General features: G+C 43.2%; 1 protein-coding gene across 1 annotated transcript in view; it reads left to right on the top strand.

The window, feature by feature from the left end:
• The window catches only part of STAC (SH3 and cysteine rich domain), a 142,876-nt gene that overhangs the window by 93,960 nt on the left and 32,003 nt on the right, over positions 1-16,913 (top strand). The window contains exons 4-6 of the mRNA XM_004471144.4: positions 513-594; positions 1,727-1,839; positions 8,398-8,476. Of these exons, the coding sequence (XP_004471201.1) occupies positions 513-594; positions 1,727-1,839; positions 8,398-8,476 (274 nt within the window). The remainder of the gene's footprint in view (positions 1-512; positions 595-1,726; positions 1,840-8,397; positions 8,477-16,913) is intronic.

Genomic DNA, 16,913 nt, shown 5'->3' with positions numbered 1-16,913 from the left:
AGGCTTAACAATCAGAAATAATGTCCCCAAATACCTAGCCCAGGGTTAGTGAGTGCCTGATCAATTAAAGAATGGCAACGCTTGCCAAGAATTCCAAAGAAGCTGGAATTCTATAAGGAGCTGTGCTGTAGACCTCTAAGTTCCCTTCCAACATTGGGCTATACTAAGTCCAGATTCTAGGAGAGTTCATCTCCATACTCTGATAAGTAATGTCCTCTTCTCTCAAACCCCTGACTCACCTACTCCCCTCCTCTTCATCAATGGTGTTTCTCACAATTCAGGTCAGGGCAGGCAAGGGTCAGGCAGGGGGCTTGCTTTCTGGAGAGAGCGTAGCTTGCTTTTTGGAATCTATTTCTCCTGCCTGGGGGTAAATTATAGGTCAAGTTGTCACCTTAAAGGAAGCCAAGGAGGCACCCCTGGAAAAACCAACTGGTTTTATTTTTAGAGCTTTTGTGTTGTTTTCGCCATCTAATCTTTGACATTACCCTTTCTCTTTCTTATTCTTTCTCCAGCCAAAGGGGTTTCGGCGTTACTACAGCTCACCCTTGCTCATTCACGAACAATTTGGATGCATTAAAGAAGTTATGCCCATTGGTGAGTTGGGACATTGATGGGTTGGGTTGCATTTTGAGCAACAAAATCAGGATTAATGGATGCTTCTCTCTGAGAGTGGCAAAACTGGGGACGGGTTGGGGTAGTCTTTGTGGTGTGTTTTTCTATGGCTTTTGGGGTTTGACTGTTTGTTTTGCTGGGGAGAAAACATATGGTAGACCAAATTCTCCAGGAATGTTTATCCTTTCACTAATGAAGTACTAAAACACCCAAGTCCCAAAGGTCCCTGCTACGTCACCCTTCAACAGAATTGTAGAGTAGAAAGATCATGGAACATAGCAACCCACAGACCTGGGTCAAAGCCCAGCTTCTCCATTGACCAGCTGTGTGTCCTTCAACAAGTTACTCAACCTGTCAGAGCCTATAAAAATGAGAACAGCCATTGCCTGCTTAAGAGTTATAAAAATATATATATAAAGTTCATGGATAGGAAGACTGAATATTATTATTATAAGTTATAGGCTAATGCTTAGTAGGAACACTTTAATGAGGACAAAAAAAAATGCCCTATATTTATAAATATCTCTGACTTTTTTTAAAAACAGTATTTTTCAGTTTACTTCTATTTTTTTATCGGAAAATTTCGACCTCTATTTTCGCCTTTTTGGGGATAATTTTTTAACTGGCAGTATTAAACTAGAAATGTTTAAACTAGAAAGATTTTAATTAGAAATTCATGAGACCTGCTAAGGCTAAATTCTTACCTAGACACTTTCCTACGATAGTGCATACATTGTGTCTTGAGACTTTTTACCTTGGTGAACAGAACCTCTCACTAGAGGAAATAATGCTGGTCTCTAGGAAGAACCTTGAATTGGAGACTTTGGGATGGGTAAGCAAAGAGGAAAACCAGTCACTCAGGAAGAGGTTGAGAGCAGAGAGTTCTAGTTGGAATTGCTGGGTGCATTGGAACGTTGGCAAATGGGACCATGTTGAGGGGAATAAGGAAACCTTGACCATAAAAAGCCCCATTTTTCCAGGGGCTGCTGGGCCTGCTGCACTGAATCTACTTCTCAGGTACTCCTAACCTAGGAGATGTGGTGAGAGTTTGGCTGGATTCCTGATAGGACTTGGGGAAACCTTCCTCTCAGATGACTTTTCTCTTCTGTTGCAGCCTGTGGCAATAAGGTGGACCCAGTCTATGAGACCCTCCGCTTCGGCACCTCCCTAGCCCAGAGGACAAAGAAGAGCTCTGGCAGTGGCTCTGATTCACCTCACAGAACCTCTGTAATTGTCCTCTCCCTCCCTCGGATCCTTCCGCGGTCATCTTGGGCAGGGCAAGCCTCAGCCACTGCAGCGTGAGGGGTTCCACCTGAATACCTCACGAGTCAGGCAGCCTCCAAAGGAAACTCCAAAGTGCTATGGGCCACTAAAGGTTAACTTTCTGTTGCCAACACCCCAGGGTGATTTTACTTGCCTCCTCAAAGACCAAGCCCTTTGCCTTAGATCCCTTGACTGTTCTTGTATACTCCCTCTCACTCACCCTCCAGTATTAGAAAAGTTATCAGCATAAGAAATGGTTGGGCCTCACAATGTACAGAAGCAGGGAAATTCCAACTGTTTCTAATGCTTCCCGCTACCTCCTGATTCAAGGGTAGAGCTATTTCTCTCATTTTCTCAGTCCTGTGTCTCTACGACAAATTCCATCCCTTAACTTCACTTGAAAACTTCCCTCGTTAGAGGCACTTGACCTGCGGCTCAGAAGGTCCTCTCTCCAGGGATACTCTCTATCCCAATCACCTCTCCTACATTTTTATTTCTCTGAAACTTCCTTCGTGTTCCATGCATCTCTGTTCCATGCATCTCTGCGACCTGCTGTTATTGTCCCTTCTTGGCGGTCCCAACCAGAATTGCCACACAACTCTGAAGACCATGTGGAAGGCCACCGTACCTCCTGCAAAGGGACAAAGACCTCTCAACTCCCATTGCCAATTAGGATAGCAGATGTCCAGTTACCATTTCATTACTGGGTCCCTGCTAGACTAGCACTTCCTGACAAGACACAGATGAACTTCTGAATAGCCATCCCTGCTGGATCCTCTCAGCAACAAGTGGTTAGGATAGAATATAGGAAGACAGGTGAGGCACATACCCCTGGAAAGGGTCCTCAGTGATGAATCAGGTATCCTTGGGCTGAGCTGAATCAGCTCCGTCCCTGGGTGTAGTTCAATCTACAAGATAACCCGATATGGTAGGTGGTAGGTGAGCAGGTAGGTTTGTGAGTCCCCTAACTGATGCCACATGGCTATCCTAGAAGCCATCTTTAAATTCTGTGTAGCAGTTTGATATTGTTTATGAATTCCAAAAATAGATATTGGGTTATATTTGTCAACTGGTCTGTCCCTCTGGGCATATTAGTTTGTGTTGGATCCAGAGGTTTCACTTCAGCAGCCATTTTGCTCCATCTCATGGCAAAAGACATTGGTGAGAGAAGTAACTTATGCTTTATGGCCTGGTAACTGTAAGCGTCTACCCCCAAATAAATAACCTTTATAAAAGCCAACAGACTTCTAATGTTTTGCATCAGCACCCCCTTGGCTAACTTATTAGTGTATTCACTGTGCTTCATGCATCTCACTTATTCCTTAGAAAAAGGAGTCTGAAATAAATTTTGCTTTTTTTCTTTGCTATACATAAAGTTGAAGTCAATGAATTATTTTACTCAGTTAGCAAATATATGTACCTAGAGATTACCAGCACTGTAGAGGGAATCAAAGGAAGTGGAAGACATGGCTCTTTACCCATAAAATTCACAATTTATTTCTCAAGTCCAAACCAATAGAGAAGAAAGCTGGTGATGGTGACATTGTTCAGCAGTTTTAAAATATATACTTTATGTCTTATCCTTCTTTATTTAGAATAAATACATAACATATGTGTGTTAAAGATATTGTTACATAATGTCATATGAGTGCTGAAAGGTTAATGGAAAATGTTTAGTGTAGTAGACATTACCTCAAAGAGCGAGCGTATAATTTGTGCTATTTTAAGGTACCTGAACTCTGATGATCTCCCAAGAGAGGCTATAAATCAGGGTGGAAGTGCAAATGGCAATATTTATTTCCTGAAAGGTTAGAGATGGCACTAAATATGATGAAAATAAAAAGGTGCATTGTATACATTTTATATTATATATAAATATGCTATGGCTACATGGGTTAGATAATAATAATATATGTAAAGTTTCTAGCACAGGGCCTGGCCTGACTGGCACTCAATAAATGGAAGTTGTTTATGTTTTATTTTCATTAAACATCTATGCCTTAGCTGAGTTTTCTTTGAACTTGAATTACTAGGAAGTTAAACAAACATAAAACCCATTAATAAGTCAAATACATTATCTAAGGGCCACCCTTTATAAAGGTCCATTCTTGAGCTCTGTCAAAACCCCTGACTCACTCAAGAGTTGTGCTTTGGTCTTCTCCTGCTTGGCCCGTCTTCTCCTCCGACATGTCCTCCAAACCATCTTTAAGTTGGGTAAGTTCTTGCATGATCTTCTTTTGTTTGATCTTTTTTACATTTCTCTTGTCAACCCCCATCGCTAAGCTGATGACCCCCTTCGCTATTTCCAGTCTGAACCTCTTGCCCAAGCACAAGACCAGCCCAACATGTATCTCAAATCAACGTGTCCAAGCTAAGCTCATGTCCAGTTCGTCATTAGATCCTATATTCAGAACTCAGAAATGTGTGTTAACTGCACCCCTCCTCTCTGTTACCAATGCTGGAGGTTTGGACCTCATCATCTCTCACCCAGATTATCATGAAGGAATAACTGTTCTGCCCTCTTCCTTTTACATCTGCCCTTGACAGACCTCCAGATTTATCATCCTTTAACAAAGGATCTCATGCAATTTTCCTAATTAAAACATTCTGTTGTTTTATGGCCAAAGGACAATGTCCAAACTCTTCAACCTGGCGTAGGAGACCAGATCACCACCATCCTATCCAACATGACTCAAAAGACCCATCTCTCCCTAAACTCTCCATGCTCTTTGACATCCCCATACCTTTAAACATCACGTTTTCTCCTGTTGAAATTCTTTAAGACCCAGCTTGGTTTTTACATGAACTCTGAAGAGTTTCCTGGCTCCCACAGGCTTCTCCCACAAGCCTTCTAGAATTCCTCTTACCATAGATACGTGATGACGCTGTAGTTCTGTTTTTGCATCTCTTTCCTGAACTAGATAGTGAGCAATTTATAGGTCAGGGCCCCATTCCTTATCCATGTCATTATCACCAAGGACAGTTACAGGCTTGACACAGAGTGGGCACTTGGGAAGTGCTTGGAGAATGAAGGAAACCTTAGCAAGGGGTCCTTGAAGACTTCTCTAACAACCCTCAGGGATACACACAATACTTCATTCCTCATGTCCTAAGCTCCAGATGGCCTGTAACGCTAGTGGTTCTGTCCAGTCCCTGGGCCTTTGCCCACACTGTGTTTCTACCTGTGTACAGACAGCATCTCTCTGAGTGGTCTCATTTGGGTGCCCCTGTCCTGGACTCCCATAGCAATCAGTTCATTAGTCAGAGTCATTTGCTTATTGCTTGGTAAGTTGCAGTTTTTTTGTTTGACTTTTCTCCCTCTTCTCCAATCCCCTCCTCTTAAATGCAACAACTTCTTGTTCATATCTTGATTTTCACTCCATTAACCTGGTGTTTCACAAACTTTGGTGGGTAATCAGTAATGCACTGGAGAATTTCATAAAACTATGAAGGGCCGGGCCTCTGTGTGCTTCGTTAGTTCTCCAGATGATTCTGATACCTGCCAAGTTTAGAACCACTGACATATATGGGCAGGCCCATTATAGAGTCTCACTGACAATGTGGCAAATGATGAATGAGTGAATGAGCACTCTCCTCCTTTAGACTCTAGAAACTTCTAAGAAAGACCTAAAGCTGGTGATGGGCTAACTCAGTGGTCCTCAGCATGCGGTCTCCAGATCAGCAGCCTCAGCAACGCCTGGGAACCGCTTAGGAACGCAAATATGAGTTTCCCAAGTCAGACCGACATAATCAGAAAATCCTGGGGGTGGGGCCCAGTGGTGTGTTTTATCAACTCTTCCAGGTGACTCTGATGAACATTAAAGAAAGACCAAGTTAAATTAAAGATGCAACCTTGTTTGTTTCTAGGGAAATCAGCCCTTCCAAGCCACATTCTCTTTTTTTTTTCCTCACCTCTCTTGCTTGCTCCCTCTCTCTGTGAGCAGCTTTTGAGTCACAGATTTACAGTGACCACCAGGCTGGATCTGAAGTTTGGGACAGATGCCCAAGAATGCTAATCACATCCCTAACCCCACATGCACATCACGTTTCCTGCCGCAGGAGCCAGAGGAGGAACGTTGCTGCCAAAGAGTTGCTCCTCCACAAAACCACGTATATCTGGCTCTCAGCTTGCAGCTGTTCACCCTTAAAAGTTCTGTAGATTATACCCCCAATCCCAAAAGAAAGGCACAGACACCACCGGGCCCGAGCAAAGATGCCTCTGTCCACTTTGACCTGCACTCCAACCAGCCCGTTCTCTTGTCTCTGGTGAAAGCCAATATGTCCTCATCCCACCCCACAGCAAGCATCTCCAGGCTTGTGTGAATCTATACTTCGTGGAAGGGCAACTGGCAAGGCAGGCCACAGATGCAAGGGGAAAGAGGAGGCTCCCCAGTCATGGCCCTGGCTTATCCACATGAGCAGCAGCTGGCGCCTCTGTTGAGCTCCTGACAAGAAGCCATCTCAGAAACTTTCCACAGTGGTCAGGAAATCTGGGGGTGACCCCTGGGAACCTCTCAGTCTCTTCAATTTTGCTTCTTGCATCAGGACCATCACAGGAACAATTTAAGGATGTCCAGTTCACTTTGGTGTTTCTAGCAAGGTCTGAACCTTACAGACTGGTTTTAGGGGCAAGAGACGTGGTTTCTTGAATGTCAATGTGGAGTCCATTCATCACAGGCCTATTACACTGGCACTGATTCCATCAGTAAATAGATCCTGGGTTTTGGTCTGTGAAGGCATTGCTCTGACAGCTTCAGGGCGATAAAGGTCAATCAAATGGGACTTAGCTGTGATGTCACTCTTCCCCTAGAATCTAACTTGCCTCCGTGGAAAAATACAGAAACCATTGATAGGGCTTTAAAAGAATTTTGCTTCCTTACTGCAGAGTCAGTTGATAATGAACTTCAGCTCTTGCCATTCTTTCAGTATTGTAATGATCGAAAGTGAACATGTTCCCATAGCAAAGCTTTGTCGCCCAAGTTTATTTTCTTCCAGGGCCGTGGAGGCATTTGCTTTACATTGCTGGGAAGTCACTGCCTGGCTGTTTCTAAACCATCAGGTTTTCTTCAGTGTGCTTTCCAATGTTCTGGAATATAAAAGCTTTAATGGCTTTGGGAAGGCCAGCAGAAACCAAATTCAAAGCTCTTTCTGGGAGTTGGTTGGCTACTTTGTGAGTAATCATCAGTTTCATAAGATTCAATTAACATAAATGAGATTCTCGGCAAAGTAACTTTTGTGCAGAAAGTGAGCTCCAAAGGGGTAAGGAATGAGTGGCTTAGAGACCCTGTGACTTTTTTTTTTCTTTTCTCTGGAGTTTCATAAAAGCAAGAATGGCTGGGGAAACAAAGCTTAAAGCTAAATTGAAGAAGGGGAAAAAAAGAGTCTCTGGAAGGGTATTTGTAAAGTGTTCTGCAACTGACCAGGAGAGCTGGGAACTTTTTCCTCTCTGAGAGATGTAAATAATTTTTTTATAAGTTTCTCTCCTCTGAGTCAGTTTCTCCAAAATTCCCCCTAAATTCCTCCTTTAAAGAGGCTGAAGCCAGGCAGGCAGAGGCGTTGGGGGTGGGGCATGGCCACTGCAGGGAGGCAGTCCGTGGGGTGAGCTGGTAAACGTCTGACCACCAGCTGGGACAGGGACCCTGATTTGTAGCATTTTCCAGCTTCCACGGTGTAAATACTCCCACCGTGGCCCATCTGCTACCTGCGTGCTGTCACGGAAAGCTCCCACCAGCCCACTTGCTCTGCCGCAGCCCACCGCCGCGTAAAGCTCAGTGCCTAGCTCAAGTTCTCGAGACAACACCTGAGGCTGCACTACTTCTCAGCAGCGGGACCTCTGGCAGAGCTACCGATTCTCTCTGGGCCTCCGATTCCTATCTGAAAAATGGGTTTATCATAGGAATATTGAGGAATAAATGAGATAATGCATATAAAGCCCATACAGTAGCCATTAGCTGTCGTGTTGCTGGTATTGTTGTTAATAGCAATCGTGTAGAATTAGTTCTATAGCACAAGTGGAAGAAAGGTTATGGCCACTCACAAAGTGAGGCAGAGGAAGTATTTGAAAGCAACCGACTTTTGCAATAGTTGAAAGAGCATCTAATTCATGCCTAGAGAGCGCATCCCTCGCTAGTGCATCTTGTTCTTTATCATTAATAATTAAAACGCACCTACGGAGGGAACTGTAGTTCTCTTGAAAATTTTAAGTGACAGGACACGGGCAATAACTTGGATTTCTCGCTGCCGTCTGCTCCTGGCAGGAAGCCTGTGCGCCCCTGCGCAGTGCATCACCACTCGGTGAGCACTGAACAGGTGCCAAGCCGCGTGCTGGCAAGACCTCGGCCAGGAGGTTTGGTGCCCACGAGGGATCTGACGTAAGCTGCGCAGACCACAGAGCAACCGTTAAACGCTCGAGTCAGTGGCGGGCAGATTCCACCTCAGTCCTCTACCTGTCGTCAGAATGTCTGCTCCGCGGCCCACGGGCGTAACCCTGCTCACCCCATGTCGGTTCCTCTTTTCTCCCAGACTTCAGACCTCGTGGAGGTTCCCGAGGAAGCCGACGGGCCAGGAGACGGGTATGACCTAAGGAAACGCAGCAACAGCGGTGAGTGGCCGGGTGGGGAGCCGGGTGCCACCCAGCCCAGATGTGAGTCCCCCCGGGCAAGTAGACTTCCAGGCCCTCCTCTCCTCACCCTGGAATTCCATCTGGGCAAGTGTGCAGTATTCTAGAGGGGAGCTGGGCATGGTTTCTGGGCAAAATGTCATTGATTCGACTCTAGAATTCTTTGAGTTTCTTTGTCCTGGTTTTTCCTACCTTGTGAACTCAGCTATTCTCTCAGGGTCTAGCAGTCACTCCCATAGCACACCTTTTTGTTAAGGCATCATTTCCCGCACTGACCCAGGTGAGATCAACAAACCACAAGAAAGAGATGCTCCCTCGTGCTACACCTGAGGCACCTGCCGCCAGGTGTGGTGGTGCCGGAAAGCTTGGCTCCTTCCCCTGCAGAGATAACTAACCCCCTCTAAAGCTGATATGCACAGTCCAGCCCAGCATTCTTTACTGATATTATTTAACCCTTATAATAGCTTAAGCCCCTGTTAAAATAATTTCCAAAATACTTACTAACCATTAACTAGGATACTGTTGTTTGCTAACAATAAGACAGAGTCCCCTCTTAAACCGTGGTTTAAAGAAGCGTAACTAGGGCCTATTGATGCAGTCTTGCCAGTTACTTAGTAGTAGCTCTTTTATCAAAAATAATCTTTATTAAGTAGAGAGTATCACCAGCAAAAGCGAGTCAGTCGCAAGACCGGCGTTTGGGTCATTCAAAACCTAGCAAGGTTGTAGGTCCTCGCCCGGTCGTTACGTTGGGACAAGTGCGTTCTCACGGCAGAAGTTACCCCCCCGCTCTAATCCCTGCTTGCTGAGGCATTTCCCCCGTGGCCAGCTGCCCCTGCTTCTTCCAGAACAGAAGCAACGCCCCGAGACCTGCCTTGGGAGGTCTCGCTTACGCCTCCTTAGCTCTGGGGATCAAGCACTGTGTCTTCTCCCCAGTGAGAGCGGTGACCCCCAAGGCAGCGTCTGCCTGGCTCCCTCCTGTGACTCCTTCGTAAGCATCAGCGTTCACCAGGGCCCCCCTTGCCGGGCCACACACATCCGTTAAAACCTACCGCGAGGGTAAGGATGCTGTGGCCTCAAGAGCAGGGAGCTCTGCTTTTGGGTCAAGTCAAGCACTCACTGAGCACGTGGAAGTGGGTTTAGAGAGACAGGCTGGAGAGAGCTGGCTTCTGGGGGCACCTCACAGTGGGGCAGTACCATGGACCAGCCAAGTGTGTCCAGCATTGCAGGTCCAGCATCTGACTTTGGTCAGCAGCCCCAGGGATCTTCAGCATCTGAGGAACCAACCCACCAGACACTGGGCTAAGAAACCAGACTTGCTACTTTAATTCTCCAAGTCTGGTTGGCCCTTGTCCCCTGGGTGTGGCTTCTGTCTCCATCCTTCTCGGGACCCTCTTCTCACCAACAGCACCGACGGTCCTCTTCTCCCTAACTGTACTGGACAGATTCCTTGTTCTGGAGACGGACTGCCAGATTTCACTAACAGTGGTGTGACCCTGAAGCAGGGGCCAAGCCTCTTTGCCCCTCCAAGTCCTCATCTCCAAAATGAAGATAATAAAATCACCAAATCCATGTGGTTAACTGAGATAGTAAATACCACCCATGCGTTGGTGCTTTCAAACTTTATCCCCACCCTGGGCTTCTTCCCTGACTCTGGATGCCTAGAGCCACCTACCTACTCGACATGGCCAAGGTGAAGGAGGAACAGGCACCGCAACCTAATGCATCCATGCATTACTCTTAATTCCCCCACCTACTCACCCACCCAAACCACAGTTGTCCCTGCTTAATAAACAGCAACCTGGTCTACCAGTTGACCAGGCCAAAACCTTTGGCGTCAGCCTCAACTTCCCCTTCCTCTCACACCTCATGGCCAATCTGCTGCTCCTCAAAGACGTGCCCAGCAGGTGACCCCTGCCTACCCCTCCACCCCAGCCACCTTGTCCGGCTGCCATCATCTCGTCCTGAACCACTGAAAGGCAGCCCAGGTGCTTTAGCTGCTCTCTTTTTCCCTCAATGGTCTATTCTCGACAAGGCAGCCACAATGATCCTTTAAAAATGTATCAGATAATGCCACACTGCTGCTCAAGCCACTTCTTTGTCACACAAAGTATAATGCAAAGTCTCTATCTCACCTACAAGCCCCCACGTCCCTCTGGCCCCTGGCTCTCTCTCTGACCCAGTCACTGTTCTTGTCCCCCTCACTCAGCTCTGTCCACACTGGGCTCTTGACCATTCCTTAAGGACTGCAGTCACTGCCCTCTTCCTGGGATGCTTTCCCCCAGATGCTGCAGAGCTCCCTCTCTCACCCTCACTTCCTTCAGGTCTCTGCACAACTGCCTCTTTCTCCGAAAGACCTTCCTGCACACTTTCTAGAAAATAGCACCCCTCTCACACAGTTCCTCTCTCTTCCCTTGAACTGCTTTAGCTGTCTTTCAAGCTTTTGTTTTCATTTCTTTGTTCCTGTCTCCCATCCCCTGAAGCAGTTTTTAACAAGGATCCGTAAGCTTAAATTTAAATTTAAAAAAAACAAAACATTATTCTTGTAGGGACGTGTTGGTGCGGGTGTGATATATTTATTAAATAATACACAGTACAGCATACACTTAGTAAGGAGTCCGTGGTTTTCACGTGCCTGGCAAAGGGGTCCGTGGAACAGAAAAGGTGAAGAACGTGGTAGAAGCAGGGACTTTGTCTTGTTCACTTCCACATTCCCAGCGTCCATGGAAGCACCTGGTGAATATCCACTGGTGGCGTGAATGAGTGAAACAGCGATTTATATCACTTTTATGTATGTAGATTCTCACTTGCCAACCTCATTCATTTTAGACCCTTCATTCTCAACCAATCACCTTAGCTCAGTTTCCAGAGACCCTTTTTGCCACCCCTTGTATCACCTGGGGATAACACAGTCGAGACCCTCCTGGACAGAGGAAGATGAACCGTGTGTAGAGGCAGCCAATCAGGTGGTTGCTTAGAGAGAGGAAGATATGTATGCAGACGATTTCAGTTAAGCCCCAATGCCTGTAGTTGTATGTAACCACAGAAGAGGGAAGATTACATCTTGCCAGGGGAATTCCTGGAGGAGACGTGTCTGAACTGGGCCTGAATGCACAAGTGAGTTTATGCAGGCAGATCCAGAAGGCAACAGGGGAAGAGTCAAACATTCCAGAACAGAACAGCATGAGGGAAGACTGCAGTGCAATTGGAAAAGTATAAAGGCATTCGTGCAAAAAGGGCAAATAATGTGATAGAGCTGGTTCTCGGAGTCAGTCGCGGATAACCAAAAGGTAAAATGCTAGAAAACTGGGGCCCAGTCTCCATTCCGACTGCATGTTTTGTACTGCCGGGAAACGCTCCAGGTGCTGACTCCAGCTCTGTGGTGTTGGGCTCACCCACTCCTTTAGCATGCAAGGCCTCGAATTTCCCCCGAGATTTCTTCTCTTGAAAAGCGGTCTTCAATAGGATTTTCATCGTTAAGAGCCATGCTTAGGAATCATCGATACGAAGCATGGCGGCTATTAATAAGGTCATCGCAAGGTCCTAAAGTATAGAGATGCAGCGTGGTGCCTCCCTGCAAGTGCAGCCATGACCCTGCAGCCTGCCCACCACCTGGGAGATCCGGAACTTTAGGATCAGAATCTGCATATGAATCTATAATTCGTATGCTCATTAAAGTTTGAGAAACAGGATTACAGGTCATTTTGTCCAACCCTATCCCCTCCAGTGCCATGCATGGCACACAACACACATGCACACCTACACACAAACACACAGAACACAGCTCATACAGGTAAACTGAGTAATTTACTCAAAGTTTATGCAAAGTTGATTGTTCGCGATATCTTTTATGTTAAGCTTCAAGAAATGGAGAAGCATTTTCAGAGCATATTTTAAGCGATTTGTTGAAAGAAATTAGCACGCAATAAGCCTTTATAAAGCTTTGGAGATCTAATAACAATTCCTTTGATCAGCAGTAGCTTTCTTTACAATGCATCCTTAGAAAGAGGGGGGATTAATTATGCAGCAGTTTGCTTCAAAACATTTTCCTTTGATTGACTTTAATCCCCTGTCCATGCAGTTAGAGAAACAACTTAGAGAAAATACCCTGCTTCTCTGCTTATGTGTCCCAGATTCCCACAGCTCTTCTCACATGCATGGCAAGGAGGGTGTTGGCTTTTTGGAATCAGTCCTCAGGGATCTAGTCACAACCACTTCAATGTTACAAGTTTCATTTATGTCCTAAAAAGTATATGCAGTGCACACCAGTATTATTTCTGCCAGCCCGATGTTATGTCAAATTCCTTGAAGAATATTTCCAAAGCCACCTTCAGAAAGGCTACAATTGAAACTAATTTCATTACTGCTAAGAGCAGTTTCTGCTTTATCTCTTGTAAAAGATCTTGGGCAAGTCTGAATGTTTCTGGTTGTTGTTTTCAACCCACTCTTGGATGCCTCAGTCATGTAGATGCGGAGAGTTGTTGACCTTCACCTTTGGCTTAACTGCTAGAAACTTCACTCATAGCAAGGTAATGAACAGAGGGTGAAATAAAATTTGGGCTGCTTATTTCAGCTCAAAATGCCAAATAGTGATGTTACTGGCTGATTTCAATAATTGCATTGCAGTATGACTGTATGTGATTATAATTTTCCTGGAAGAGAAACAGGGAACAGAACAAAAGCAATACAATTTCCTAGAAATGTTCTTCAAAAAGGACTCAGTTAATCATATTCTACTTGAGGATATTACAAAATCCCTATTACTTCACTTTGCACTGAAGCAAATGTTGCCCAGAAAGGAAAAAGACAAGCTCAGATTCAGAAAGTTTAGACTTGTTTTTGGAATGCATGGGTTCTATATCTCAAGTTTTGACTTAGCACCAATAAATAAACAGAAGATATTTGAATGGGACAATTAGCTATTGGTGGGTACACCTAGTTCTTGTCCCCCTCCAGTGGACAATTCCTAAATTACAGATAAAAATATTTATTTCTGTAGCACTCCCTTAATATCTGGGCTGGATAAAAGTCTCTTTAAAGGCATAGATGATTCCCTTTCCAGCAATGCAGAGAACTGGATTTAGAGAAAGTTCTTCCAGTTTAGAAAACCCTAAAAAAAGACTAGGAGAAATAAGTGAAAGAGATTTCTTGTTAATGCATGGCTGAGCTGGCAATAAAGCAAGACAATTCCTTGGAGGCTAGCGGTAACAATAAAGCATGAATCCAAAGAAACCAGCAAGCCAGAGCCAATGCTCACGCTGCACATCCCTGGGGACCTCAGCTTGGATAATAATAAGCACCATGCATGAACAACAGAGGACAAAGTCTGGAGGGTGAACAGGGTCAATAGGTTAGTTGAGCAGCCCTTTGGAGAAACGCTTATACCCCAAAAGTCACCTTCAGTAAAGAACCAGGGGCAGAAATGCTCTGCAGAGGAATCTGATACAGGAGAATGTCTGAAATGGTATAACAAAAGTGGAGAGGAAGGAGGGAGGGAACAAAGGAGGGAGGGAGGGAGGAAGGAAGGAAAATTATTCTCACTTGGGTTGAGAGCCTAAATTCATACTACTTATAGGCAAAAGAGAAAATAATTTTAAAATTTAGTTTAATCAACTTAAAGTAGTCCAAGAGTGACAGAATCACCAGGTTATTTGGCAAAAGCAAATGCAAACCTCTCTGGAGGAAGAGAATTTAAACCCAGAACTCAAAGTTTCCCCAAATGAACTTTAAAACACAAGAACAATGAGCCGCCATGAGTAAGAGTTAGCAAAAACAACCAATTTTATGATTAAGACCCTCAGAGACTATATATATTGGAATTATCAAATAAAGATCTATGCAACTATAAGGTTATACATACCTAAAGATGTAACAAGTGGACTAGAAAAAAGAAGAATAAGAGACTATCAAAATTGAATAGGCAGTTTGAAGTAAAAACAAATAGAACCTTTATACATATTTAAAAATAGAAATTTGATGGGTTTAGCAGCCAGGTTAAACATAGCTCAAGAAAGAATTGATACCTTGGATTACAGAACCAAAGAAATTGCCGTGAGTACAGCCAAAGAGACAAAGCAATAGAACGTAAGAGTCTTGGAAGATGAGTAAAAAGCCCAACATTCATCTAATTAGCATTTCAGAGTACATAATAAGTGAGTGGGGAAGAGGCAGTGATCAAAAGGATAACAGCTGCAAATTTTCCAGAGTTGGTTAAAGTCACTAATCCTCAAATTCAGACATCTATACCTAGACACATCTTAGTGAAGTTGCAGAATTTTGAAACCAAAAAGAATTAAATGAAGGCTGAGAAGAATGACGGATTACCTACAAAGGAGTGAAAATTAGACTGACAGCTACTTATCAGTTACAACAAAAGTCAGAAAACAGTAGCATGATATCTTCAACATGCTGAAAGAAAAGTAACATTCAACCTAAAATTATAAATGAAGGAAAAGTATCGTTCAAGAATATATTTTTTCAGATGAACAAGAACTATAACTACAGTAAATTAAGAAAGACCATGCTCAAGAAATTTTTAAAAAGATGTACTTCAAAAAGGAAAACATGACCTCAAAGGAAGGACTCAGAAGCAAGAAACTCAGGAGCAAAGAGTGTGGGAAACGTGGTAATTTTAAGCAAAAATTGGCTACATAAAAATATAACAATTTTAGAAACAAAAATTTATTGATAAAAAAATTAACAAAAATAATGGGTGTGAAATGGTATGATTATAGTTAGGCATTCAAAGATTCTTTTATTGTCTAGGAGAAGGTTAAAGATATTTTTTCACTTTACATTTTCCTAAGTTAAAATATTCATCATAAAATTTATAAAATAACCACCAAAAATATTAAAAAATAGTGTAAACCTTCCAAACTAGAAAAAGAACAAAACTGAAAGATAAGAAGGAGAAAAAATTAGTCAATTCAAAAGAGCACAAGAAAAGAAAGAGAAAGGGGTGAAGCAGAAGAAAACTCATGGAAATTTTAAATAGAAAGCACAAATAAAATGTTAGGAAGTAATCCCAATCCATCAGTAATCAAAATCAATGTATATCAACTAAACACTAGATAAAAGACAAAGATTTTCAGACTAGATTTTTTACATGATGTATATCTTGCTTATAAATATCCAAAACATAAGTACATAGCAAGTTTCAAAGTAAAAGAACTTGTAAAAAATGTACCACAGTCCAATGTTAAGCAAAAGAAAACAATGTAGCCATATTAAAGTGAGAAAAATGGACTTTACTAGAGATAAAAAGCATCACTACATGGTTATGTCCACTTCACCAACAATAAATTCTAAACTTGCATCTACCAAATACATAGCCTCAAAATGACAGAATCTCAAGGAGAAATTGACAGAACTTTCAGGAAAATAGACATTCCTGCTCAAATAATTAATATTATATAGAACATATCTGTTTAACTACAATGCAAATAAAATAGAAACCAATCATCAAAAGATAATTAGGAGAAACTATATTTTGGGAAATTAAGACACTTTAAAAAGTGTAAAAAGAATTCATAATGAAAATTGGGATATATTTAGAAATAAATAATAATGAAAACACCACATATCAAAACTTATAAGATGTAGCTAAAATTGTGACTAAAATATTTAGTTTTAAGATTGTTCTATAAAATAAGAAAAACTAAAGAATAGAAAGCTAAGAACCATACTTAAGAAGTCTGAAAAATAGAATAAACCCAAACAAAGCAGTAAAAAGGCAATCACAAAGACAATAGCAGAAATCATTAGAAACAAAAACAAGTCAGTAAATCCTAAGACAAGTTGGTAAATAAGAAATGAAGGCAAGACAGTAAATCCTGAGTGGTTCTTAAAAAAATAAAATTTACAATCTCTAATGAGTTTTTAAGAATTAAAGAGGGAGCTGAACAAAAGTGTGGCAGTTTGAGGTTATTTATGGTTCCCAGAAAGAGAAAGACTGTATTTGTAAACTAGTCCATTCTGAGTGTGATACCCTTCGATCATGTGGGATTCAGTTGAGAGGTCCCTGATTAAACATCCTGTTAAGGTTACGGTTTTGATGGGACCATGTTGCTAAGTCGTGACTCAGGTTGAGTTCACACCCCCTCGATGGGCCTATATAAGCAGACACTCACTCAAGAAGACACACAGGAAGAGAGAGAGCTTTGTCGTTTCAACAAAGGACGCCAGAGGAGAGACCTTTGTCATTTCGATCCTGCCTGCCATATGACAGAAACAAGGCTCCACCAGCCCCTGGGAGAGATGGACCATTTGCCTCAGAGCTTACAGCTGACCTTGGGAAGAGAGCTGAGACTGTTGTAGGAAGAGACAAGCCCCAGGGGGAGTCCAAACCCTGGCAGAGATCAGCGACCACCTTGCTTCAACACGTGGCAACTGACTTTGGTGAGAAAGCACCCTTGAGTTGGAC

Source organism: Dasypus novemcinctus, chromosome 31 (genome assembly GCF_030445035.2).
Source record: "Dasypus novemcinctus isolate mDasNov1 chromosome 31, mDasNov1.1.hap2, whole genome shotgun sequence".
Classification (NCBI taxonomy): domain Eukaryota; kingdom Metazoa; phylum Chordata; class Mammalia; order Cingulata; family Dasypodidae; genus Dasypus; species Dasypus novemcinctus.
This window is presented reverse-complemented; position numbering and strand designations above follow the sequence as displayed.